The sequence below is a fragment of the Gossypium hirsutum genome, chromosome A11, assembly GCF_007990345.1.
Source record: "Gossypium hirsutum isolate 1008001.06 chromosome A11, Gossypium_hirsutum_v2.1, whole genome shotgun sequence".
NCBI lineage: Eukaryota > Viridiplantae > Streptophyta > Magnoliopsida > Malvales > Malvaceae > Gossypium > Gossypium hirsutum.
Window position 1 is genome coordinate 25,441,569 of NC_053434.1, and position 27,249 is coordinate 25,468,817.

A 27,249-nucleotide genomic window follows, 5' to 3' on the forward strand; every position below is an offset into this window, starting at 1 on the left:
GAACTTCTAGGAAATTGGATGAAAATTTTCAGTCTTGATGTAGATCCTGGCTCCGAAGTGATTCCGATGGCTATTCACGAGTATATTCTGCCTCCAACTCTGTGTGTCCCCCTAATCCTTTTTTAGGGTGTTTATATAGGCTTTAGAATGCTTTAAAACCCTTAAAAGTACTCTTTTCCGAGTGGAACTAGGCTTGGGCTCGGCAGGGACACGACCGTGTGCCATGCCCGTGTGAAGGTGCTCAAGCCGTGTGCAATACTGAGTTGGTTCTTAGTCGACACGGTCATGACAAACGGGCGTGTGGTTTGCCCGTGTGCCTTACACGGGCGTGTGCTTTACCCGTGTAGAAGTGCCTAGGCCATGTGAAACACTATTTTAAGCCCAATTTGCCCGTTTTTGGCCCGTTACTCGCTCCTTTTGCTATCCTAAGCTCTCTTGAGTATAAAATATGAAATTAAAGGATTAGGAGCATCAAATTCACTAAAAGCAAGAAAAAATCATTCATAAATATGCCAAGCATGGGGTAAAAATATGTATAAATTATGGTTTATCAAGTAGCAGCTAGTTAGTAGGAAGTGATATCACTGTCAGTATATGCGAGAGAGCTGCAAGACATGGAAAAGATATCTCATTACTGTAGTTGAAGATGAAGGGAACAGAGTTGATCCTGTCTTCATCCATGATCCAGACGGGTACATGGTAGAGCTCTACAACAGTTGGAATCTTCCAATCCTTCCTCCTCCTTCCAGACCATTCAAGCTAAGGCTAAGCAGGTTCAACAAGGCTATTGTATTACATGCTGCAATTGTTTTACAGGTCTTTTATGACTTAGTTCCATGAAGAAATTTGTATTGATAATAGTACTTACTAAGTTTGTGATATTGGGTTGTGATTATATATGCATACCCTGTAATCCTAGACGAGGCTTCTCATTGTATTAACTTGGAAGCATTGCCTTTGATATAGATCAAAAGGATGAAAGAAATAATCAGCAAGAACTATAAGATTTGACATATTAGGCCTTGGCTTTAGTTAGGCTTGCCACTATTCTTTTCTGTGAAATGTCAAATTTGCAGCATCTGATGCTTTTCTTTTTTTCTTTTCTTTTTACAAAATTTCCAAATAAAACCAGTACTGTTTGTTCTTTTTTTCAAAGAGTGTTGCTTACAAGTAAAAGTCATGGTTGTTTCGTATATTACCAACCACAACCATTCATCTGATGCCACAAAAATTTTCAAATGAATTTAGTTGTGATCTCATTTTATGTGGCTGATGAAAATGCGGACATCACAATCAAAAAAGGAAGAAGAAATGGACACCACATGAGCAATGAGCATATACAAAACCTTGACAAAAAAGCCAAGAAAATATCTTTGAACTGAAACCTGCTGTTGAGATTAATTTCTGCTTTAATTTTGATTCATTAAAGTCAATTATATTTATTAAAAGAAAACCATTTTCAATTGTTCAACATGTTTGCCTTTCATGGTTCAGTGAAAAACAAGACAATGGCCTTTACCAGTAGAATGGTTTTTGTGAAGAAAAGTCTGAATTCAAGCAAATTGTCCCAGGTCCACCTATGGCTATGCTTGATAGATGAAAGCAGTCTAAGCCCCCAAAACATAAGATTTCATTAGCCCTATCATATCTCATATTTGAGAAGCTAGTAATACTATAACCACGAGGGAGAGATAAAAGAAGATGCTTTGTACGAACCAGAAGCAGCAAAAAGAAAGAAACTAAACCAAAGTTAACTAGAAAGAAGAAAAAATAAACTTGGGTCCCATGGCAGATAAGTGACTGGTCAGCAAAGATTGAAGCCAGAGACGTTCTCAACTTCCTCAACACATAAAAGCCAAGACTTTTGTTTGAAAAACATGTGGTGTCCATCCATCAAATGCCAATTGAATCAAAACTCAAGTTGACAAAAGAAAACACCCTCTCCCGGTCCACCCCATCATTCATTTCTTATGTTTTTGTTGCCTTGCCTGTTTATTCAATCCCTACATTTTCCCCCACCCTTTTCTTTAATGAGTAATTCTAATATTTAAAAGAAAAAAAAACATCTTTTTCCCCTCTTATCACCAATCCTAGTCCTTACCATCATCATCATTATCACCAACCAACCTCAACAACAACAACAGCTGCCTCTGCCTATCATTTTCATTTGATTATAAAAACAATTTGTTTCCATTTGTTTTTATTTTCTGTAGTTGGGTTCTTTTGTTTTCTGGGGCATGTTATTAATTTATAATATTATTATGTGAAAAAAGAAGATGAATATTTTTGCTATTGCGAGAGGATGAGAGTGAGAGAGAATTATGCGAACCATTTGCGACGCTTGTGAAAGTGCTGCTGCTATCGTCTTCTGTGCTGCCGATGAGGCTGCTCTTTGCGGTGCTTGTGATGAAAAGGTTGGTTCTTTCCTTCATTCTCCTCACTTTCTTTCCCCATGTAATCATACACTTTGGAGGTCTGTTTTAGCTGTTTACTGGACCCATTTAAGAATTTTTTGGTCTGTTCTTTGTAGGAGGCAGGATTTTTACAACAGTTACTTCATATTTGGCTTTTTTATTAAACCAACTAAAGGCCTTTCTTTTATTCTTCAGGATTGATATACATACACATATGTAAATATACTCTTCTTTACCACTTCTAGCATAAGCAATTGTGCAGGCTAACCTTTCTATAAATTCTCTTCTAGAAATCCAAAATTTGATGAATAGTCTTAGTCAAGCAATAGTTTGAGTCTTTTCTTTTTCATGTAGAAGGGTGGAGATTGTAATTTTTATAAAAAATAGATGGGTATATTAGATTTTATTTCTTCTCAAAAAGTTCTTGTGCATTGTTATAGCTTGACCTGCAAAATCAAACCTTTTGTTTTGAAGTGAAATGTTGATTGATGTGCCAGGTCCATTTGTGCAATAAGCTTGCCGGCCGGCATGTCCGGGTGCGTCTGGCAAACCCCAGTGATGTTCCTCGCTGCGATATATGTGAAAATGCACCTGGTAATATGCAGGTGTCTTTTTGTCTTGTGCTGTTTGATTATAGAGCTGTTGATTTATCAGATTTCTTAACAAGTTTCCGGAACTTATGTTCATTCCTTGAACCGTGCATGTAGCTTTCTTTTACTGTGAGATAGATGGAACATCCCTTTGTTTACAATGTGATATGATTGTACATGTTGGAGGTAAAAGAACTCATGGAAGATATCTTGTCTTAAGGCAGAGAGTAGAGGTTTGTCACTTAAATCTCTGAAGGTAATTGGGTCGTATATTCCTCCTGGAGTTAAAAATGTTCCCTGGGAATTTTTTTTTTTTTTTCAGTTTCCAGGGTATAAACCTGGTAATATAGAGGATCCAGCTTCGCAGCCTTTGGATCCCAGTGAGACCATGAGAGGCCAAAATCATGCAGCTAAACGGACAGTGGGAGAGAACCAACAAAATGACAAGGCCTCTCCTGTTCTAAGGATGGATGCTAATGCTGATGGTCATCTTGAAACGGGTACTAAAATGATAGACTTGAATATGAAGCCGCACCGAATACATGGGCAAGCCTCAAACAATCAGGTTAGAGCTCTACTGTTATGCAAGTTCCTCCTGTTCTTTCACTGCATTTGAAACACATGATCTTGTTTGTTCAACATATTCAGGGGCAATGTCTATAACCGGTCATTAAGAAACGAGATGATTCGGTAGATGTGTTGGTATTGAAACACTCTAATTTTCATTTTATATGTGCAGTAGGCATGCGATTGTTTCGATGCATGAAAAGACATAAAACCTATATGTAAGACTTAACCTGTCAAATCAGATTATAGCATCAACCTGAGAAGTTAGATATGAAAACATGGCAAAAGGATGCTAAAGATATTTCTGAAGTTCACTCATCTGTACCTTAAAGAATAATTAGAGCATACAAGTGCTTTTGTTTCATTTAGTTCATTCATTAAACATTTTATTGTTGACAAATATTTCGTCTTGATTTTCGAGTTGAACTGAAAGATTACACCAAGGAATGGTAAATTTCTGAAGTTCACAATGTTATATGAACGATAGCCTATAGCGATATTAGCTTCGACCCTTCATTTTCCTTCAAGTACATAGAAAAACTTCAAAAACTCGTATATAGGTATATAGTACATCAAAATTGTTTTCTTCAGCTTGCAAAGCTGAGCTCTGATGCCTGGTTCCTTTTTTGGTCTAAAGGAACAATAATTCACCGTTGTCGGCAGCTGTGATATGATGATAAGGCGACCTGGTTCTCGGTTAAATTTTATTTGGAAGCCTGGAAGGCCTCGTTTCATGCTTATGTTACAGCTCCGTAGCTGCTGGATTTATCATCTCCTGGTGTAGCTTCTATAGAATAGTTTTCTTTTTCCAGACAGCTTTCATAGCTCATACTGCAAAGCAAAAGAATGTAACCGTTCTTTTGTAAGTTTTGTTTTGTTTTTCCCTGTACTTCTTAAACCACTTGGGAGAAAGAATGCTTGAGATTATGCTTAAAAAGTAATGCTATGCCCGGTACTACCTAGAGAATCTGTTACTTACAACCTGAATTCCTTTCCTATATGTGGTGGCCAGTAAATTTAGTTTCGATTGGTTAGATCTGTACTTTAAAAAAAATTGTGGATTTATAATCTTTCTACTTTTTAAATTTTAAAATTTCAATCCTCATCCGTCCATTGGTAATTGTTAAATTTTTTAAGTTCTGTTATTTATGTGTAATATTATGTCATATTGTTATTTTTACATATTACATACTAAAAACTCAATTAGTGAATTACCAAATGATCGTTTATATCAAGTTTTAAATTTCATAATTTAAAAAATATAGGGACTTAGAATAATACAATCAGAAAATAATGACTAAATTTACAACTGTATACATAGTATAAGATTAGTAACTAAAAAGTTTAACAAAAACGTATTTAACTACTTCCATTTGAGTTAAGATTAAAATTTCAAAATTCGAAAAGTATAAGGGTTAATATTGACCAATTTGAAAGGTACAAAGACTAAAATTAATCAATTAAAGTACAAAAATTAAATCTATAACTTTTATAAAGTTTATTTTATCAGTAATATTAAACACTTGAATCTTAAAACAAACTTTTTAAAGACAATCTTGGTAAACTAACCCTAAATTTGTTTATGTGGTAAAAGTAAGTCGGATTCTTGTATTTGAATTCACCTTACCTAAATTATTAGCAGTAGTTTTACTTTTTCGGAATCTTAATGCGAAATCTGTCATAATTTTACCCATTTTAAATCACTTAATCTAATTTTGTTAATCCAAAACAAAAAAAAATAAAATTTATTACTGTATCTAACTCTTCAAATTTTTTAGACTCCTCCAAACATAGTTTCAACTGTATTCATTTATTTATAAGTGATTTTTTTTTTCAATTTTATTACTTTAGTTTTTTCAATTAACTAATTGTTATTATAAATAGGTTTTTTAGATTCATTAATTATCTTCGGATTGAAAAAAGTTAGGGTTTTGTATATTGTTATTGTTTTCACTTTTTTCTATATTTTTATTGTTTTTATTATTTGGATAATTTAATTCATCCTTAAAAGATAATTTAATAAAATATGCTTTTAGTTAATTTTATGTTCTATCAATTAACTAGTAATATATTACATTACCGTAAAATATACCGAATAAGGTTTTTAGAGTTTTGATTTGCTTTCTGTTTAATTCGATATTAAGATAGAGATGTTCAGGCATATGTTTGAACAGAGGTGGACAAAACCAGGGCAATAAACAAATAAGAGAATAAGAGAAATAGACACGTAAACTTTGTTAGCGCAGTTCGGATTTACTATTCCTATTTTACGGAGCTTTACTCAGTGGATAGTTCTTATTCAACAATCATTTGGATCACCTATTAGTTTATGCATAATCTACCTTATATAAAGAAGTAATTGCAGCTCCAACTTTAGCACCCCTCACCCGTTCCAAACGACCAATACGAATAGGATATGCTACCAAAGCATATACGAGTAAGAAATCTTGAATTTATTTAAAGATTGAAAGTTTAAAACACTTTTATAAAATAATTAAACATGTTTTAGATGAATTGAAATTTTAAAAATAATTTAAAATTATTTAGAATTTATTTGGAGGTGACCATAACCAAAATGAGCCCCAGAAAATAAAATAAAAAAAAATGAAAAACTGCAAGGTTGCTATAGGGGTGCAACGTCATGACAAGGAACATTTGACATCGCGACATGAATTGTTGAGTTAATGAGATCATGGTGAGGTGAATTGCGAAGTTGCAATGTTGCCTTTGTAGTTGCGACGCTACAGCTTCATGGTCGCAACGTGATTCACTGTGTTCACCCCAAAATACTTGAATTGTTTTGCAAAGTCCCTCTATTCATGGTATGCATAAAATCTACTTAAAGAATTCTCCATTACATATAAAAACTACTACAAAACACTTTAAAATCACAACCAATGATCTCAGAAGTAAAGTATTCATGCATATCATCGATTAAACAAAAGAAGAATAGTATAGTGAAATACCAAGTAGAGCTTCCAAATTCACATTTAGATAATATTCATCACAGAAATCAAGTAATATGAAATTAACATATTTTAAATGTAAACAACCTACCACAATTAAAAATACATCATTCTCATACTCTTAGAAATCTTAATGATAGTGTGATGTCTCAAATTTGACTTGGCTTTAAAAATCTACGAATTAACAATCTACACGGAAAAATAACAATGTGTAAGCATAATTGCTTAGTAAGTCCAAATGAAAATTACCATACTTACCTTGCCTCCTTGTAGGAGTTAGCTAAATTAATAGTTACTCATTGGTCAAAGATAAACACGATATAAAATAAGAATTATTGAGATAGTTTCTAAAATAAAAATGACAAGTAACATCATATAAGCACATTTCATAAAGAGATGGTCAACTTCAATCATCTTATAAATAAAAGTAACAAGCATCTTTTAATTCAATTCATTTCATAAATCTCATTAATTCATTTTTATCCTTCGTACTTACAAATGTGTAATTTTTGTATCTTACTAGACATCTTTAAATTCATTCATCTTATTAGGCCCTTCGTAACCTTAGTAAAATGAGACTTGGACACTTGGGAATTTCATCCCACACAACCAAATAAGTATATAATCATTGCACAAATGTGCATTTTCAACCCACACAACCAAAATATTATTGGATATGGTGTCCTAAGTGTAGTATATTCATTTTGCATACTTGTATTTTTCGAACAAATTAGTTTAATAATATTTATTAATTACATTAATATCACTTGTATATTATCTTCAAAGTTTTTGCATGCAAAGCAAAATAGAAGCAAATATTGGCTCATTGATTATCTAATGTTTAACTAATATTAAGCGGTATTACGTAGTCGGATTATAATATAAAAAGATTGTAACGCCCCTTACCTGTGTTTGACACCGAGACAAGATTTGAGGCATTACCGGACTTAGACGCAAGTAAACATATAAAATCAGACCATAAAATTTTGTTTAAATTAAATTCATTCATACATATGCAAATTTTCCCTTTATATGGGCCCTTGAGGCCCAAAATATACATTGGGTGTGGTTCGGGACTAAACCGAGAACTTTCGAAACTTTTGTGACACTTAGAAAATTTTCTTGTTTTGAAGGGTCACACGCCCATATGGGTAGGTCGTGTGGTCACACACGCCCGTGTGGCTTGGGACACGCCTGTATCCTCAACCCGTGTAACTCTTTGTTTATGACTTCATCAACTAAATAGGGTCACACGGCCAAGTCACACGCCCGTGTGCTTAGACCGTGTGGCGAATTAAATTTCAAAAATCAATTGCAGACTTCACATGGCCTGGGCACACACCCATGTCCTTAGGTCGTGTCCTTCACACGATTGAGACATACAGCCGTGTCTCTGCCCGTGTATTTACTACTAGGCATTCTGTTTTACCTAATTAGGGTGCAGAGGACACACGGCCGGATCACACTCCCATGGGGTAGACCGTGTGTCACACACGGTCTAGACACACGCCCGTGTGCCTACCGTGTGGACAACTTTGAGGCTATTTTCCAAGCCTTTTGTCACCCTCAATAACACATGCACAGTTACACATCTCAATGACATCCTACATGGCATAAAGGAGCACTTACACATTCATAAATATGGCTCATACATATCAACTTCTTATCAATTTATACTTGCTTAAGACTTCATATTTTATTTAGACCAAGCTTACCAAATCACATGCAATATGAAATATCAATTTACTTCCATTTCATACATTCATGCCTTATTGTTATTATGTCATTTACTCACATTTCCATCATCAAGCATCCATGATCATATCCACAATTCATCCATGCCAAATGAATTTAACCAACATGAGTGACTATAGCACATGTATGTATGTATGTATGAATAGGATTACATCCCCATAATTAATATGGGCCATATCTCATAGCCATAGCACATATATGCATGTATGAATAGGATTACATCCCCATAATTAATATGGGCCATATCTTATGGCCATATACAAAATGAATCATCAAATCATTATCAGCCAACACATTTGGCTACACAAATATTACTTCAAAAATAGCCAACTCAGACCATCACTAGCCACTCTAATAGCTAGTTTACAAAACCACAATTACAAGCCATCATTGGCCAAATAAGTTTATACATGCCATTATACCAAAATGAGATTTTTAATTATACCAAAATGAGATAGTGGATAGTGTGATGACTACTCCGACTGACTTCTAACCTTCGCGAGCTTTGAGCACGATAAAACAGGGAAAATTAAACAAAGTAAGCATTTTATACTTAGTAAGTTCGTATAACAGAAAATAAACTTACCGGTCATATTTATTAATACAAGCATACATCAATTTACATTCCATCAATTTTGGGTAAGTTACCTAACACATACACTTATTCAACAAGTTAGTCACATAATCTCATATGAATATCAAGTAAACATAGATGAACTCATCACATTACAAGCTTCCATTATTTTCATCTTTCCACACTTTAAGAGCCATTTCCGTTGAACTATTGAAATCTCGACGGATGTTCGAGTAATATACACATGTGCAAAAGTACCCATTAGGGTACATAATAAAAAGGCACACTCTTGAGCTGTACATTTTACAGTAGGATTACCAGTCCAAGCTAAATCCTATCCGTAGCATATGCTCTAGTGAGCTTAATATGGATTACCCGTCTGGGCTAAATCCAATTTATAACCTAAGCGCAAGAGGGCTTACATTAGAATTACACGTCCGGGCTAAATTCTATTTGCAACTTATACATTATTATTCTTAATCCATCAAAATTCAACATTCAACCGAAAATGACAATTTGTCCATTTTTCAAAACTTATGACTATTTCGTTATGTGTAACATCTCATTCATATCAACACAATCATACAATTCAATTTAAGCATATTAACATACATATTTAAGTTACACGAACTTACCTTGAAAATGGTTTGTATTTGAATTTCAACTAATCCGAAACCTTTTGCTTTCCTCGATCTAGTTCTGTGGTTGGTCTTTTCGGATCTATATTGGTAATTTTAACTATTAATCTATCACATTTCATATACATTTGTATCCTATTACATCCTAGGAAAAATTACCATTTTGCCCCTATCTTTTTCAAAAAATTTGATTTCGTCCCTAGGCTCGGAAAATGAAATTCATGAAATTTAAGCTTCTTTCCAAGCCTAGCTGAAATTTATATATTACAATTACAACACATACATTTCAAAATTTTAGAATTTTCCATGGGTTTTACCACTTTTTCATTTTAGTCCCTAAATCAAGTTTTCATCAAAAAGTGCTTTGTAAAAGTTGTTTATCTATAAATAACTTTTCATTTTCTACCACAAATTTCTAATTTTTAGCATATTCATCCATGACCCAAATTTCATACCTTGATAACTTTTCAAATAAATCCCCTAAATAGAAAGATTAGGCTATCATGATTTCAAAAAATATAGAAATTACTAAAAACGGGCCTTGATTTCATACCTTATTGAGCTTGAAAAGTTTTCTTCCTCTCTCCTAGGGTTTCCATAGAAAAATTGGGGAAGATGATATGAAATTAGATGATTAGATGATTTTTTTCTTTTTAATTAATTATCATCTATTAATTTTATTAATTTCCAATTTAGTCCCTACCCTTTTTCTAATTTTTCCATAGATGAGTCATTAAAATATCTACTAACTACTCTTCAATGTCTAATGACCACAAAAGGACCTTAAGTTTTGAACTCCATAGCTATTTGATACCTATACCTACTAGAACCCAACTTTTGCATTTTATGCAATTTAGTCTTTTCCCTAATTAAACACACAATCGGTAAAATTTACGTACCAAAATTTTCATGTGACCTTCCTATCATAATGTCAACCATAAAATAAAATAAAATAAAATAAATTTATTTTTGACTCGAATTTGTGGTTCCGAAACCACTGTTCCGATCTCACCTAAAATGGACTGTTACAGTTAGTCGTTGTGAATCCATTGAATATGAAAATTAAATATATTTCCTCATAAATTATTCTATGGTAAAGTAACATGACTTTAACAAAATTAGAATTAGGTTGAGAAAATTATTTAATTGGAAAATTAAATAAATAAAGAAAAATTTATTTTGAAAAATAGAAAATATATATTAGGTTGGATTAAATTATAAATTGTTGAGTTAAATATCCAAGAAACACATATAATTGGTCTCGATACAGGAGAGACTCAAATCCTTTTATCATAAGAGAGATGAGCGTCATCTCTAGTATTATTTACTAAGGTGTGCCATCCACCCCATTCTACTTAGAGTAGAATAATATTTTCTATTAAATAAATATTATTTGTATTTGCATAAAGCACAGGTATTTTTCGAGAAAAAGCTTATTACTATAAATATTACAAACCGGTTCGATTTTCAAATTTTTAATTTTTTGCTGTGACAAAAAATTATTTTCTAAACCAGATTTTTCCAACAAATATAGCACTACTAGTGCTTCAACCCACACAACAAATGTTCTCAAAAGAACATTCCTTTAACTCAGATCAAATGTCAAGTCAAAGTAACAATACCAATCTTTAAGTCTCCACATAACCCATACGTGCACTAATAATTCCTATTGGCATGCCAATCGTATTCTAAACCTTCTATCAAATTTATACCCAATCAAAATATTAATGAAACATTTCCAAGAGTCTTAAAAGTCTCATAACTTATTATGAGCCTGTTCATGCCATTCAATCTCATACCATTAATTAAACAAAAAACACATTTAACTTTCAACCATTCTTAGCATATCATTAACATTACACATTTTTTATATATTGTAATCAATCACATATATAATTACATTTTGTACATACACATGTACTTACATTTATATTTCATGTTTAAACTCATGTTTCCATCAATCAATTAACCTTTTCCTAACTCACCCTAAACACAAATGTCATATTGTTCTTAATTAATCTTTTTAATGTATTAAATAATATATTATTAAGCTAAACAATACCTACAACAAAGTAACTATAGTAAGTTCCATAAGAACTTACCCAAAATCAACAAAAAGAATGGAAAACTCCCCACTTTCTATTTCATTCCACAACTTTTTCTTTGCATTTGTTGAGAGCCTCTTTCTCTATTAAATTTTTATCACCAAATAAACAAGCATATTATTAGATCTCATAACAACTCATAAAGACAACATTAAATGACCATTTAAATGACTCAACTAACTTAATAATGTTTATAAATACAAAATAAGGTATCAAAATGATGTAAAATCACAAAAATTCACCTTAAATTTCACTTTCATACTCAACCCATTTTTCTTTCATGAAAGCTCAAAATCATAAGTGTGTGAATGATGAGGTTCATGAGGTTTTTTGGTTCTATTATGGTTTCTAAAAGGTGACTTTGCAGCAAAAAAAAAAAGAAAAGTGGCGAAAGATTGCAAAAAAAAGTAGAAAAAAGAAAAAGAAAAAAGAAGAAGCTTATGAAAAATATAAAAGAAAAAAGAAGAAGCTTTCTTCTTGTTTCTCTTCTTTGGTCGGCTGAAACAAGCTAGTATGGTTGGTAAATTTGCAATTTAAAGCTCATTTCATGATCAATTGTTTCAAAAATCATCTCATCACCCACATCAACATATAAACTTTAATAGTCTATCATATTTTGGTTTCGTATGATCAAAATACCTTTAGGAGCAAAATTATCATTTTGCCCCTCAACTCATCTTTTTATTCGGTTGAGTTCGAAACTTTAAAATAGCTCAAAGTGCTTCTCAATGGCCATTTTAATAGTCTAAAAATAATTATAACTAATAAAATCAAATTTCTTATCTAATTTATAGATAAAGTCATCGAAAAAATTCTCATACGGTTTACCAAAAAATTTTAGGGCGTTATCCCAACAATGAACTTAATTATCATAAATCACGCACCCTAAATAAGCTCATTTACAGTCAATAGTATCTTTTTAAGAAAACTTAATAAGAGCGCAAAAAAAAAGAGCCTAACAACAAATACAAAACAATGTAACACCAACACTCTCCAAAAGGCTTATCGAATCAAGCATATGTGCTACCTATTCATAGGCAAAATATGACAACTCCTCTAATAATATTTTATAGAGATAAATTCATCAATTTAATGAATATAATCTTGGATAAACCCTCAAATATTTATCCTAAAATAAAGTCTTATCAACCAAGATAAATTAACAACTTAATAACCAAATAAATAACTTAAAAGATAAGTATAAGCCTTATGGGATAAGGCATGTCGATCTCCAATCTCTTCAATAGCCAAATTCAATTACCATTTCTTTTGACGAGCTAAAACATGTTCTAGACATTATTTTCTTATAGAGAAACCAATCATGAAGGTCAAAGTAAAAAATTCGACATCTAACTTAACTTGAGTTGTCCTAGAGTCATTATTCAGACTGCTCTTTAAAGATCTATTTTGACGTCTATTTAAACATAGGAATGAACAAGAGCGATTCAACAAGTTGTTTGATCATAAGTTGAATCATTAGTAATTGGACAGCTAAAGTCCTAACAATCTCTCCCTTTGGCTTTTTGACAAAACATAAGCAAATGATCAAAACTCTCCCTATCACCATGCATAAGACAAAGATATCAAGGGAAAAACAACTTCATAGTAGCAACAAAACAACAAACAATAACAACAAACTTCTTATCATTCATTCATTCATCTCAAATGCATAAACATAGATCATACCATACCAAAATCAACAAACTTACACCCCTTAACCTATGCTCTCATTGCTTGTTTGCCTCAATTTTATTTAAGGGGATGAGGTGCTACATCTTCAACAATAGAGATGGTAGCTCGTGGAACAACAAGTACCTTTTCTATGAAGGAGTATGTTTAATATTTGAAATACCCTCAAAATGATCAACATAAGATGCAACATCATACTTCAGACGAGCATAGCCAAAAAGTTCTTCACCATCATATATATGTACTCCTTACGAGATTCTCCTTTCAATGAGTACCCATTCAACAAAGAAAAAAAAAGGGTCAACTACTAAAATAGTCACTTTTATTTGCCTCAGGTTACATTTTAGTCACTTATGTTTGAAATGTTATGATTTAGTCACTTACGTTATCGTATTGTAACATTTTAGTCACTGAGCTGTTAATTATCGTTAACGATGAAATGGTAAGCTGACATGGCAAGTTAAATCATCATTTCAAACAAAAATTTTAGGTTAAATTATACAATTGGTCCCTATATTTTTTTTGAGAAATTTATGTTTTTTTTCTTTTACATTCTTTTAACATTCCTTTTCTTTTCTTATTTTCCATTCTTTTGTCAGAAAGTGTAAATAGAAAGATTAACTTGTCAGTAAGAAGAGGATTATTGAGTTAAATATGAGGGTGAATAGTTTTTTCTTAAAAAAAGAAAGGAAAGATGATGACAAGTGTAGTGTCAAAGCAAAGTCTTGAGAAGCAAATAGGGAGTCAAATGGGATGCATGGCTAGTTTCCTTCATATCTTTGATTGTCACTAGCTTCTTTTTGAAAAATGCCTTTACTCCGCTAAACGCCTCCCTCATGTGGAAACACTGGTTGGTTTCTATTTCTCGTCTCCGTCTTTTTTTTTAACATTAGTTTGTATTGTTTTATTAACTTTTTTTTAATTTGTTTCAGGCGAGTGAAAAGAAAACGGAGCAAGTGAAGACTGATGAGACACCAACAATATCGAGAGAATTAGAGAAGTAGCCATAAGGTCGAGCAGCAGTGTCACCAGACCATTCGAAGCAATATTCGGTTACATCAGAGCTCTAATCTCTGGCATCGAAACTTTCCACACCTATTGATAATCAGAGCAAGTCACCTTTCCCCTTTCCCATTTTTGAGTACAAAGAAGGTAGCACAAGGTCTCCATGAAAATTCTTCAAGAAAGCTCCAAGGCTCTCTCTAGATAGTAGAGCCATCGCTGATGCCAAAAAAAGCCTTAAGCCCCGGGAGATCTGTACGAATGCCTCCATATTATCTGTGAACCAATGCGAAGATGAGGTGAACGATAATGATAAACAACGACGGTCACCAAGCATAATTTGCATGGCTCATGGGATTGGAATCGTTACCAGATTAGAATCTCGAACTGAACGGAAAAGCTCAAAACAAAAAATATATATATATAGGGGGTAATTGAATAATTTAATCTAAAATTTTCATTTGAAATGATGATTTAATATGCTACATCAGCTTAACGACAATTAACGACTCAGTGACTAAAATATTACAACACAATAACATAAGTGACTAAAATATAACATTTTAAATATAAATGACTAAAATGTAATCTGATACAAACAAAATTAACTATTTTAATAGTTTACCTAAAAAATAATTTAAAAATCTTTCTTTAATTTAAAAATCTTTCTTTTTTGGTGGAGTTTTATAGATATGAGATTGTGAGTGCAGAGGAATTCACAATTCTTTCCTCTTTTTATTAATGCTTCTTTTCCATTTATAATCTTAATTTATTTTTTTTAAAAATGTAAAAACACGTGAATTAAAGGATTTATGTCAAACACCCACGCAGATGCCATATTATCGTCCAAAATTGACCATTTTTACTAATTGTTGAAGGGTTAAAGAGACTGAAATTTTAAGTAGAAGTATATTGATTTTTGGTGATTTATGTTCTATGGTTCTTTTTATATAGAAAAAGCTTTGATATTTGATTGTGTCTTCCACACTTTCTCAGACTAAAAAAGAATCATATAAATACCAATTTTTTACTTAAATAGAAAAAGATTATATAATTAGTCGAAAATTTTTATTTAAATTATTAAACTATTCGAAAGTTTTATTTAAGTTATTAGTTGTTAGGTTCTTTTTCTTTTTAAAAGTTCGGTTAAGGAACTCTAAGTAACAATTCAACAATCAATGTAGTAGATTAGTGTCTATTAACGAGTAGAATATATTTTAGAGCCAAATCAATCGAATGGTTAGTGTTAGAGATAAGAGAAGAAAACTGTTTGAAATTTTTTGTTTTCATTTGTAAATTGAATTATAGAAAAAAAAACACTTTCAATTAATACAAGTAATATGAATAAAAAAAATAATACAGCAGTAACTTAAACAGTTTATTAAATAAAAAATTAAATAGTTTAACAATTATTTTGTAAATTTTTGAAGATATTTTAGTTAAATGAACTTTGTAGTCTACCCACTAAAAAGATTTATATACTTTAGTCAACCTTTTTTTTTTTCATTCTTTAGTGACCTTAATATAATAAATATATGTGAAGCTGGCTGCCCAGGATTAACTGATCTGGTTTCCCGTTATCTCCCAAGAGTTTTAAGACACGAAGAACCCCACGGCCCCCTGATCTGAATCAGGGCTGGCAATGGGAACGATGAGGCTTTCGAAACCGTTGGTTGTGTCCGTCTCGTTATTGTTCTTCGTGGCTCTGTCGGGCTTCGCCCATGGATTCGTGATGACGCCTCGCTCTTTGCTTAACCGCTTGTCTCAAAGTAGCTATTATTTAACCACAAAAGAGCTCTGGTTCGACCAGACTCTCGATCACTATTCTCCTTATGTAATCCTCCCGTTCTGTTTTTCTGATATATGTTATTTCTATTCCAAACTGTACTTCCTTTTTATTCCCAAGTTTCTACCTTTTTTTTTTTCTGGCAGGACCTCCGGTAATTTAAGCAGCGTTACTACGAATTCATTGATTACTTTCAAGTTCCCGATGGACCTATTTTCTTAAAAATTTGTGGGGAGTCTTCGTGCAATGGCATAAGCAATGACTATCTCGGCTTAAATTCTACTATTTCGCTTCAAACCCATTTTTTTTACAGAGAAAACGAATTTGATTTTGGAAGAAAATGTCTCAATAATTATTGTATTGTTATGAGTTTCAGGTTTTGGCCAAGAAGTTTGGGGCTGCTGTGGTTTCACTTGAGCATCGTTACTATGGGAAAAGCAGCCCTTTTAAGTCACATACAATGGAAAATCTGAAATATCTTTCATCTAAGCAGGCTCTCTTTGACTTGGCTGTTTTCCGTCAGTGGTATCAGGTAAGCTTCTTTTTCGTTTTTCCCTTCGATAAATCAGGTTTTTGTTAGTTCGAGGTTTAGCTTGCCTAGTATTGTCTTGCTTGGTTTTTTATCGGATTGACTGAAGTCAATTGTCTCATGTTTTAGTTGTTAAGTTCATGTTGTTGTTCACCTTATCTTTTTCTATTTACAGCGCTTCTGTTTTGTAGGAATCCTTAAACTTGAAGCGAAATAGAACAGGTGCTGAGAATGCATGGTTTGTTTTTGGCGTTTCATACTCTGGTGCTCTTAGTGCGTGGTTTCGACTTAAGTTTCCTCATTTAACATGCGGAAGCCTGGCAAGTTCTGCTGTTGTTCTTGCTGTTTACAACTACACTGACTATGATAAGCAGGTAAGAGATTGATACTCCCTTCACCTCACTTTTTTTGTGTTACATTTTGCTATTCATTTGTTATCTGATTAATTATAAAATTTCAAAAATACCCATAAACTAGTTCAATTTAGGATGAAAGTTTATGATTATCGTTCTTTGAAGGGTAAACATAAGTATAGGAAGATATAGTTCTCTTACTTTGTTTAAAATGACAATAATTGGGACAGCCGATGATGGAAATTCGATGAGATTGAGTGGTTGAAGGGAGTTCATCTTGTAAATATCTGTTCTTATTCCGAGTTTTTTCTTTTCTTTTATTTTTATTTTCATTTCCTGAATATATTCTTCCTTCAGTTATAGATTTTCCATCACCTTTATTCACCTTATTCTTTTAACCCTCCTCCATGTACAGGTTGGTGAGTCAGCTGGTCCTGAATGCAAAGCCGTGTTACAAGAAATCACTGAACTTGTTGATCGGAGTCTTGAAACAAATAAAAAAGAACTGAAGAAGCAGTTTGGTGCAGCTGAGGTTGAATCTTCTTTCCCTTTATTTCTCCATTGTATAAACCCTCTACTTAAATTGCAAAGTGACGATGTTCTACTAAAATTGTCATCTCCTCATACAGTTGCTGACAATTTGTTTCTGTTTCCAGCTTGATATTGATGGTGATTTCTTCTATTTCCTGGCGGATGCTGCTGTTGTTGCGGTACATTTCTTTTTTCCTCTCAGTCTTGTTAGTTTTTCTCTGTAGTAATCTTTAATGTTTATGAATATGCAGTTTCAATATGGACATCCAGATGCATTATGCACACCTCTTGTTGACACAAAAAAGGCAGGAATGGATTTGGTGGTATGCTCGTATTACACATTATGCATCTTTATAGTTTTGTGAGACTATATGATTTGTGGACAATAATTTCTTATACCTTTGCAGGCCGCCTATGCCAAATATGTCAAAGAGTATTTTGTTGGAACTTTTGGTGTCAGTGTTGAAACTTATAACCAGAAACACTTGAAGAACACTGCCGTTAATGAAGGTAGTTCTGACCGGCTATGGTGGTTTCAAGTATGTACTGAAGTTGCATATTTCCAGGTGGCACCCTCAAATGACACCGTTCGCTCTTCCAAAATTGATACAGTATGTTTCTAAATATCACGCTATGTAATTGATACTAGGGTTGCTTTCTGGTTTACTTCTGCTATCTGCACTTCTGTCAGATTACAAATGAGTATATTAAGTGTTTTTTCCCCTCTTCTATGCTTTGGTGCACATCCGGCCATACAAATGTATTGCGCGTATTGCAGATACCACTTAGATCTTTGCAAGAATGTCTTTGGAGAAGGCATTTACCCAGAGGTTGATGTGACAAATATATACTATGGAGGCACAAATATTGCAGGTCAAGGCATAATCTTTCTCGTTTTTCTGCCTTTTCCTCACCATGAATTTTCCAATGCTTTTATGCAAGTTTAGTCTTGTAGGCTTCTAGGATTAAAGACTCGAGTTTTCCCTTCTTTGGTCAATCCCTGTACATACTAATTGCTGGTCTAGAGTTGCTTTATTACTTTACTTCTAGCTGTGTAGCATATAATTTTCCCCTCAAACATGCACCACACCTTCAGGCACCTACAGACAGGCTAGCTTATTCCTGTCACTGTCTGCTACTTCTGTGCCAGCGGACTGAGGTGTTGCACTCATTGATTGCACGCATGCAAAAAATGAGGTACTCTGTACTAAGATGTTCTTATGGTGCAGTAAATGCTTCTTGTGTAAAATATCATTTCTTTGATTTCTTCTCAAGAAATGGTCTTCTATCTCTGTAGACTAAAACCTTCTGTTCAGCTTGATATTCAGTTGTATTCATTCATTTCCAGCTAATTCTTTGGGTTTACGTTAGTCAAAAACAAATTATGTTGTACTTACATGCAAAAGGAAGTGATTATGTATGTCTGAAGGAAAATGCATTGCCTCGAAGTCAAGAGAGATGAGCGGTTCATTTAGCATTTGAGGGCTAAATAATTAACGCGATTAAAATAATGATTTACTTTTTTGTTGCTTATATTATCATGCTTCTAGTATTGCGCTCAACAACATGCATATACTATAGTTCTGTTTGTCTTACAAAAATATGAATTTGCAGGGTCAAAAATCATTTTTACAAATGGCTCACAGGATCCATGGCGCCATGCTTCCAAACAGACATCTTCGCCGGGCAGTAAGCTTCCATTAGCATTACCAATTACTTTTATGAATACCCAGATTCTAAACTGAAAGAAGAGGCTTCATAGGAAGCTCTTGGTTGCTGTTTGCTCCACTGGGCAGTGTGGATGGTCTAGCTGCGGCCATCTAGATGTCTGATAACCTCTTAATAATAGCCAAGCCTAGGAACTCTTTAAGTTGTGATTGCGAAAAATGTTATTTTCTTTAGGTTGTGGGATTATCTAGAAATTGGAAATAACTTATTGCTGATCAACGACTTTCTGCATGTCACCTTTTTATCCTATTTCACTCTCTAAGAACGTACTTTGGAACATTTCAGTGCCTTCATACATTATTACTTGTCATAATTGCGGCCATGGAATTGATATGCGAGAATGTCCCCAAACTGTTTCAAGCATTGAAGGTAAGAACTGTATTGCTAATGGAATCTAAGGTATCTTGAAAAGAAGACCCCAATAGCTTAAAGTTTTAAGCACATTTTGGCAGTCAATTATGTGCTTGCATTGTATAGCACTTGTAAACATTGTGTAGACTCTAGAAATCCATGATTATTGCTTACCAGTTCTTCGAATAATGACTCTGAGGTATTCTCTAAAGTTGTGATTTATTTTCTCATTTCAGATAATGCTCAGAGCTGCAGCATCCCTGATGCAGTTAACAAAGTGAGGCACAAGATGACAGAACACATCGACTTGTGGTTGTCCGAGTGCAAGGGCTCGGGTTGGCATTCCATGTACACTTGTTTGGCATAAACCCAGATATGTAAAGATGCAAAACCGTAGACAAACCTGTTCTTGTAAATGTGCCCTTCAAAGCATGCTTAGGTGCTCATTAGACAAGGCATTGCCAGTGTTACTCGTCCATAACGCGTACTTACAGTCGGTTATCTCATTCCTTATCCCTAATCATGTAGTACATGTCTGGCATTAACCTCAAGAATTTCATTACTGCACTGTGTTACTGTCTAGTTCCAACCTCACCTCTTTCAGTTTAATTTTCAGTGCATGACGAAATTTATGAAGCTGTTCAAGATTCACTATGAACAAAATAGATCAACTTAAGGATTTGGTCTCTCTGATTTAATTCTTGTACTTTATAATTTGAGGCACTTACTTTTATAATGTTATTTATTATTTCAAATTGTAACTTCGTTATCCAATAACTTAATAAAAAAATTTAGAATGTTGATCGAATACTTAAAAGATATTTTCTAAAATATTTCAATGAAACAATTTAATTTGATAAAATGTTTAGTTGTTAATTGAATGCTTAAAAAGGGTTTTTATAAAAATTCCACCTTGGAATATTAGTAACCATTTAATTATGGATTTTTTATTTTTTTAAAGAAAAGTTTCAAAATGATTAGTATTTTTAACCCATCTTGTTTTGCGTGATTTCAATCCCTCTTGATTTAGTATGAGTTACAACATTAGGAGAGTCCTATAACCACCAGTAAATTACAATTTTAGGCCAAGTTTTTTGAGGTATCATATGTTCTTTCTTATTCTAATTAGGTTTTTAGCTTTTGAGAGCCATTGTTTTCTTTTTAATTTTCTTTTCTTTTCAAAAGTGATAGCTTGAAGTTGTTGGTAGAGATTTGATCTGAACTTTTGGATTTGATTATTGAAGAGACCTGTGCTTCAATTGAATAATATATATTTTTTTAACTTTTCCCATGTCATTATGTTCTTGTTCATCTTTTTGGTTGATTTGAATTTTATGATGTGCTAATTCTTTCAAGTGGTTGAGAAATTGTAGGTTAATAGATTAGTAATTGAAATAGGTTAAAGATGAGTTCAAATTGTAACTAGATTAATTATTCAATTAATTTTTCATAACTATCTTAGGTAACAGATAGGTTAAGGAATATACTGAGGAAGAGTGTGACGAAATGTTGGCTTAACCTTAACTGTAACCTCTCAAACTTGGTATAGATGATATGGATGAATTCTGAAGGCTACATTAGTCATCGAAATGACTAAGTAAATTCGCTCAATTTAAAAATCACTATTTTGATCAATTTAGGAAACTTAGCATGGTCACCTTATGTTTACTAAAAACATCGGATTGTTAGGTCGTCTATGATTTAAGTTTGATTATTAGAAAGTCGTGTCATTTGAAAAAATCTATCGATTTCGTTAGTAAACCTTTTAAATAAAAACTACATTTCATCATTACGCAGCAGAAAACTGTGATGCCTTTAATATTTGTAAGAAAATCCGTGTTTAAGTCATATTAGGTCGGCTATTAAATTTGCTCGATTTTATCCAAAATTCCATGCATGCAAAAAAATAAATAAATAACCCAGGCCACATTCCTTAAAAATTAGTCCCAAAAATAAAAGAAGTAAAATTAAAAATACTTTATTAATTGAAAATTCGAGATGAAACCTCCGTATGTCGAATCTGATCTTAATCTTGAGGGTTATTTGTAAGAAGTAAACTAAGGGGTGAGCTTAAAAGCTTAGTGTGAGTCTAAGCAAATATAGGCATTAGTGTGAGTCTAAGCAAATATAGGAATTTCATGGGCACACAATCAATCAAAGAAGCATACAACTATTATAATAATTCATACAGTTTATCATGACATAACAAAATTCTGTATATGGCATGCTCATATGAAACAGTGCAATAGTCTTACCCATCCATCCGCTGCACACCACAAGTTCTCCAGAACCCGTCATCCCAACACCAAAACAATAATAGTCAAAGCTCGATATGGTTAAACCACTAGTAACCCTATGCAATTAAAACTGCTAATAATTTGCAGACAAGTGCTAGTAAGTTGTGATAAGTCGTCAGTACTCTGAAAATACTTCGGGGCACAAATATACTGCTAAACAATAATATTGCGAATAAACCATCAGTACTCTATGGAACTCTTCCATCACCCATCAATACCCAAACCCATGCAATGCAATATGACATATCAATAATGTAGCATATAATGCTAACCAGTAACAGTATTAATAATAGTGGCATGCTTAACATGCTTTCAGTTTACCAAGTTCAATGGCATGCTTTGCATGCATCCAATATACACAATAAGATTCAGTGACATGCTTGTTAATGCAATCAATAAACATTAACACATCCTGCAATTCAGTAATTACACTGGCACTTACACAATCATTTAATCATTTAGTAAGTTATCATAGGCTAGACGAGGTCGGGAGACAAGTCGAACCGAGTAAATTATGATTTATCTTAATTGAGAAAGCGAGGTCAAGAGATAACCGAGTATCAACCATTCGATTAGTTAATTATCGATTAGTTAATTAAATGTTAGGGGGTAATAATTGGTTAATCAATGACTAATCCACTCTAAAACCCTAATCTGAAGTTAGTTATAAACCCTGAAGCGAGTTAATCTTCCTGATTGGTTCATTAAATTATTTCATTGTTTATTTTTACTTATTTATTTCTTTTCATTATTTATTTATTTTTATCTCTTCAACTTATTTTATGATTTATCATAATATAGGAATTAAATATTACTATTTAGGCTTATTACTATAAAAAGCATTTTCATTATTTATTCCATCCTCCCTTGGGTACGATCCTTGAAATACTTTCAAGTATTTCATTGTACAAAATATATTACAATTTGACCTATGCACTAGCAAACATAGTCGTTCTTAATTCTTATATTTTTGGTGTTATATTTTTTCTATAAATGTTATAGTGTTTATAAACGGTCAGTTCCTTCCATATATAATTCCTAGCATCATATCAAATTTTCTTTTTCTGTGTCCATGTTGCGTCCGCTGAAAAAATACCTTGGGCTAAACAATTCACAATGTCTGCATACCAAGGTGTTTTGGAAGTTACCTTTACCTGGAACAACTACTCATCGATGAACTTTTCATTTATTTCTACTTCTCCCTTGCTTTCTGCTTTTAATTCTAATCTTGACAAATAATTTGTTTTTCTATCCCTTTTCTGTTAAGGATCCATAAGTCGAATTCATGGAGGAGTAACACTCATCTCATAAGTTTGGCTTTTGTTTCCTTTTTTTTATCACATATTTCAGTGTTGAATGATTCGTATACACATAGACGCGGTTTGCCATCAGGAAAGGTCTAAATTTTTTGCATGCAAACACCATTGCCAACATTTCTTTTTCAGTGGTAGTATAATTGCATTAAGCTGGATTGAGTGTCTTACTTGCATAATGAATGGCATGGAAAACCTAGAGAATGATTGAAAACATTACCAATTATTGGAAACATTACCGCCAAAAACCATTACATCTTGGAAAGAATTTGTGCAATGTTTATTACAACGTATTATACCTATGCTGGTGATGTTAAAGACATGAAGAGTTGTTACGATTCAAGCAAAACTTGACAAAGACAATTGGTCAAGCCTAGGACTGATTTAAGATAAGTTTGCGTAAAGCTTTTGGAGGTGGAATACATATGGCCAACCATTTACAATATTTTTATGTTGGATTAGATCAATAAAGTAAAGAACAATTTGATGTGATGGTTGGAGGAAGTGTCTAGTCAAAAATCACATAAGAAATATGTTTTTTTTAGAAAATAAGCAGCAATAATCACAAATAGAAAAAAATCTGAGAGGTAGAACAAATTGAGGAATTAATGAATATCACTGAACAAATAGAAATATATGAAGATGAGGAGGAATGCATTGAAGAACCAGAAAGTAATGATGAAATTGATAGCCCAGATGTAGAGGAAATCATGGAAGAAGGATTTTTAAAGCAATTGCTGGAACAAATTTTATCAGATTAATTAGAAACAAAAATGTAAGGAACCTCTGAGTCAATTAGAAAATTTTATGTCTTGAATGATTCCATCCATTTTCAAACCACTGGTGTTGTAGTTAAAACCACTTCCATCACCTTTAATGTAACATTCCAAAATTGGGCCTAGTTGGAATAGTAGTTTCGGGACCACAAATCCGACGTTAAAATGTTTGTTTTATGATTATTATGAGGCCTAGGATATTAAAATAAGCATGTGTTAAACTTTCATGAAGAAATTTTAAATGTAAGGTGTCCAATTGGAAATTAGGGACCAAATTAAATAAATTGCAAAACTTGGGTTCTAGAAGAAATTTGTATGAAATTGCTTTGGATTATTAATTAGAAGGTCTTAAATAGAAATTTTCTCAATTTCTAAGTTTTTGGACAAAAATGGGCGTGCATGGAAAATTTTGAAAGTTTAATAAAGAAGGGCATTTTGGTCATTTGGTAATAAATGAAATAAAAAGGGAAAATCAAAGCAAAACTCATTCATCTTCTTCCTTGTGGCTGCCAAAATTTAAAAGAGTTCATAGGCTAGGGTTTTGACATTTTCAAGCTTGAAAGTAAGTGACTCATAGCCCCGTTTTTAACGTTCTTTACATTTTTTAGATCCTCGTAACATGCTCTATCCATTTCTACCCATATTTCAAGCTAGGGCTCATGTTAGAAATTTGACCCATGCATGAGATAATAGTTCTTTGATGATTTATGGAGGATTATAAAAGTTAGATGTTAGATAAACATCTTTCACTAAGTGATTTTTCATGAAAACACCTAAAAGGGACCTACTTGAAAAAGGTGTGAAATGTGTGGTAGAAATGGGAAATAGAGGAAAATATGGGCTGGTATGAGCTTAGAAAACATTCGGCTAGGCTTGGGTAGCCAAGAAATTACATGCATTTCATTATACGAGCCTTAGGACTAAGTTGTAAAAAATGTGAATATTAGGGGCAAAATGGTCATTTTTCCCTAGGATGATTTTTAGGCCGAGAATGAATAATGTAATGTATTAACAATTTATTGTTGCTTATATAGACCCCGAGAGACCAATCCCAAAGGTCGATCGTGGAAAGAAAAAAGTTTCGGAAAAACTAAAATACGAATTCGGAACGAATACCAGGTAAGTTCGTGTAACTCAAATGTAGACTTTTTAAATACATTACAAATTTATATTCTTGTATGTAAAATAATAGTGATATTCAATGTATGATAATTCATGAAATTGATATTATGATAAAATGTCCTAGTTGAATAAAAATGATATCTGATGGATTTCCCGAAAATGAATTGACGGTAAAAAGGATCTAGCCTGGACGGGTGTTCCTTGAGTGATCTAGCATCCCGAAGAATATGTGTACTGAAATAGATTTAGCCCAAACGGGCAATCCGATTAGGGTCTGAATTTAGCCTGGACTGATAATTCAGATCCGAGCTCATGAGAGTAATTGTCGTTGCAGTGGATTTAGCCTGGACTGGTAATCCCGACATTTACTCTATGAGTTTATACTATGGGGGATTTAGCCTGGACTGGTAATCCCGACATTTACTCTATGAGTTTATACTATGGGGGATTTAGCCTAGACTGGTAATCCCGCTGTATGAGTGAGGGGAGTGCGTACTTGAAATGATCACTTGTATGATTTGGCAGTAAATGAGATATCCATCGAGATTTTGAGAAATACGGGATTAAAATGAGACAAAGGAATGGAAATACTTGAATTGATGAGCTCATCTAAGATGATTCTTATATTTTATCACTATGAGACTAACTTGATGATTGAGTACCCTTGTTAGGGAAAATAATCTATACTAGATGGATTGTATAGCTATTTTGGTTGTATGTTAATTAACCGGTAAGTTTACTTTCCTGTTATCCGAACTTACTAGGCATGTTAATGCTTACTCTCCTTTCTTTTCCTTATTTTATAGTGCTCGTGGACTCGTGAAGATTGGAAGACGGTTGGAGCACTGTCTACACTATCAACTTGTCTCGCTTTGGTATATAGAAACTTTCATCTTGTTATAATGGCATGTATAGGGTCCTTGTTCATTTTGTTATATGTGTCATTGGATTTGCCAAAGTAATGGCTTTAAATGTTATGTTAATTTATTTTGTATATGGCTATGAGATGTGGCCATTATAGAGGTGGGTTGTAACCCTACTTATTTTGCATGATAATGCTTAAATTTTTGTATGTGATGTGTTGATGTGGTTATCATGGATGGATACTAAAATGAGGCCCAATAACTTAAGAATGTTTATGGCATGAAATGTTATATGGTTAAGTTATAGCCTAAGTGTAAAATGTGGAATACAACAATGGTAACCCTTAATTCAAAAAGGGTAACTTAGTATGCGTTGAGCAAATGAGACAAGGTCAATATGAAATAAACTATGCTCAAGTGGTTAAGGGTATGCTTAGACTATGTTAGATATCATTAAGATTAATGGTTGTGAACATGGGTGAAAAAGGATGACCAATGGCTTGGAAAATAGCCTTTAAATGGTCCACACGGGTAGACATATGGCCATGTGTCTAAGCCGTGTGTGACACGCGGTTTGCCTCCATGGGCATGTTGTCCGACCGTGTGTCCCCTGTACCCTAATTTTTCAAGTCAGTATGCATGGTAGTAAACACACGAGCAGAGACATGGCCGTGTATCTCAGCCGTGTAGAGGACACGGCCTCTGGCCATGGGCATGTGCCTTGGTCGTGTGCCTCAAATTGGATGCTGACATCATAAACAGAATGTTAAGGATTTTGGACACGGACGATGACACGGGCGTGTCTAGGCCGTGTGATGGACACAGGCCAAGGACACGGGCGTGTGCTCGACCGTGTGAGAATCCCTGTAGGATAAAAATGAAAAATAAATCAACATAGGTAAGGCACACAAACGTGTCCTAGCCATATGGGTGTGTGCCCTGCTTCCATATGAGCGTGTGAGGCTTAAAACATGAAATTTTCCCAAGCTTTCCTCTAGTTTCCCGATTTAATCCCAATCCTTTTTTTCGATGGCTGTTTTGGGCCTCGTAGGCCCATAATAGGGACAATTTGTATATGTATGAATGAGGTTGTTCTAAAGAAAATTTTATAACCCGGTTTTTGCATGAATGACTGTGTATGTGTTTGATAATGCCTCGTATCATATCCCGGTCTCGGGTATAGGTAAGGGGTGTTACATTTAAAGTATGAGTATTTGGGTGATAACAACACCCTACCCGTAGTTATTGTAACAGGTTTACTATTGGAACAATAAAATGCACTTTTGGATATTCTCAAAAC

General features: G+C 33.3%; 2 protein-coding genes across 3 annotated transcripts; both read left to right on the forward strand.

Moving 5' to 3' along the window:
- The first annotated feature begins 1,884 nt into the window (after positions 1-1,884).
- On the forward strand, positions 1,885-4,549 carry LOC107896577 (B-box zinc finger protein 18). Of its 2 annotated transcripts, none has more exons than XM_016821777.2 (5): positions 1,885-2,414; positions 2,912-3,008; positions 3,122-3,237; positions 3,327-3,569; positions 4,209-4,549. In XM_016821777.2, exons 1-5 carry the CDS (start codon positions 2,322-2,324, stop codon positions 4,215-4,217), a joined length of 558 nt encoding a protein of 185 aa, XP_016677266.1. In that variant the 5' UTR covers positions 1,885-2,321; the 3' UTR covers positions 4,218-4,549. The 2 variants fall into 2 exon arrangements, with proteins under 2 accessions (XP_016677266.1, XP_040937402.1); XM_041081468.1 differs by having other exon boundaries at positions 2,242-2,414; positions 2,889-3,008.
- Positions 4,550-15,823: 11,274 nt separating this feature from the next.
- LOC107958476 (probable serine protease EDA2) lies at positions 15,824-20,271 on the forward strand. The gene is given in 12 exon segments (XM_041081469.1): positions 15,824-16,134; positions 16,233-16,358; positions 16,463-16,618; positions 16,807-16,989; positions 17,384-17,500; positions 17,625-17,678; positions 17,751-17,822; positions 17,907-18,109; positions 18,275-18,372; positions 19,114-19,188; positions 19,513-19,596; positions 19,815-20,271. Coding segments are annotated over 12 exon segments (1,491 nt in total). The 5' UTR covers positions 15,824-15,942; the 3' UTR covers positions 19,946-20,271.
- Positions 20,272-27,249: the final 6,978 nt, after the last annotated feature.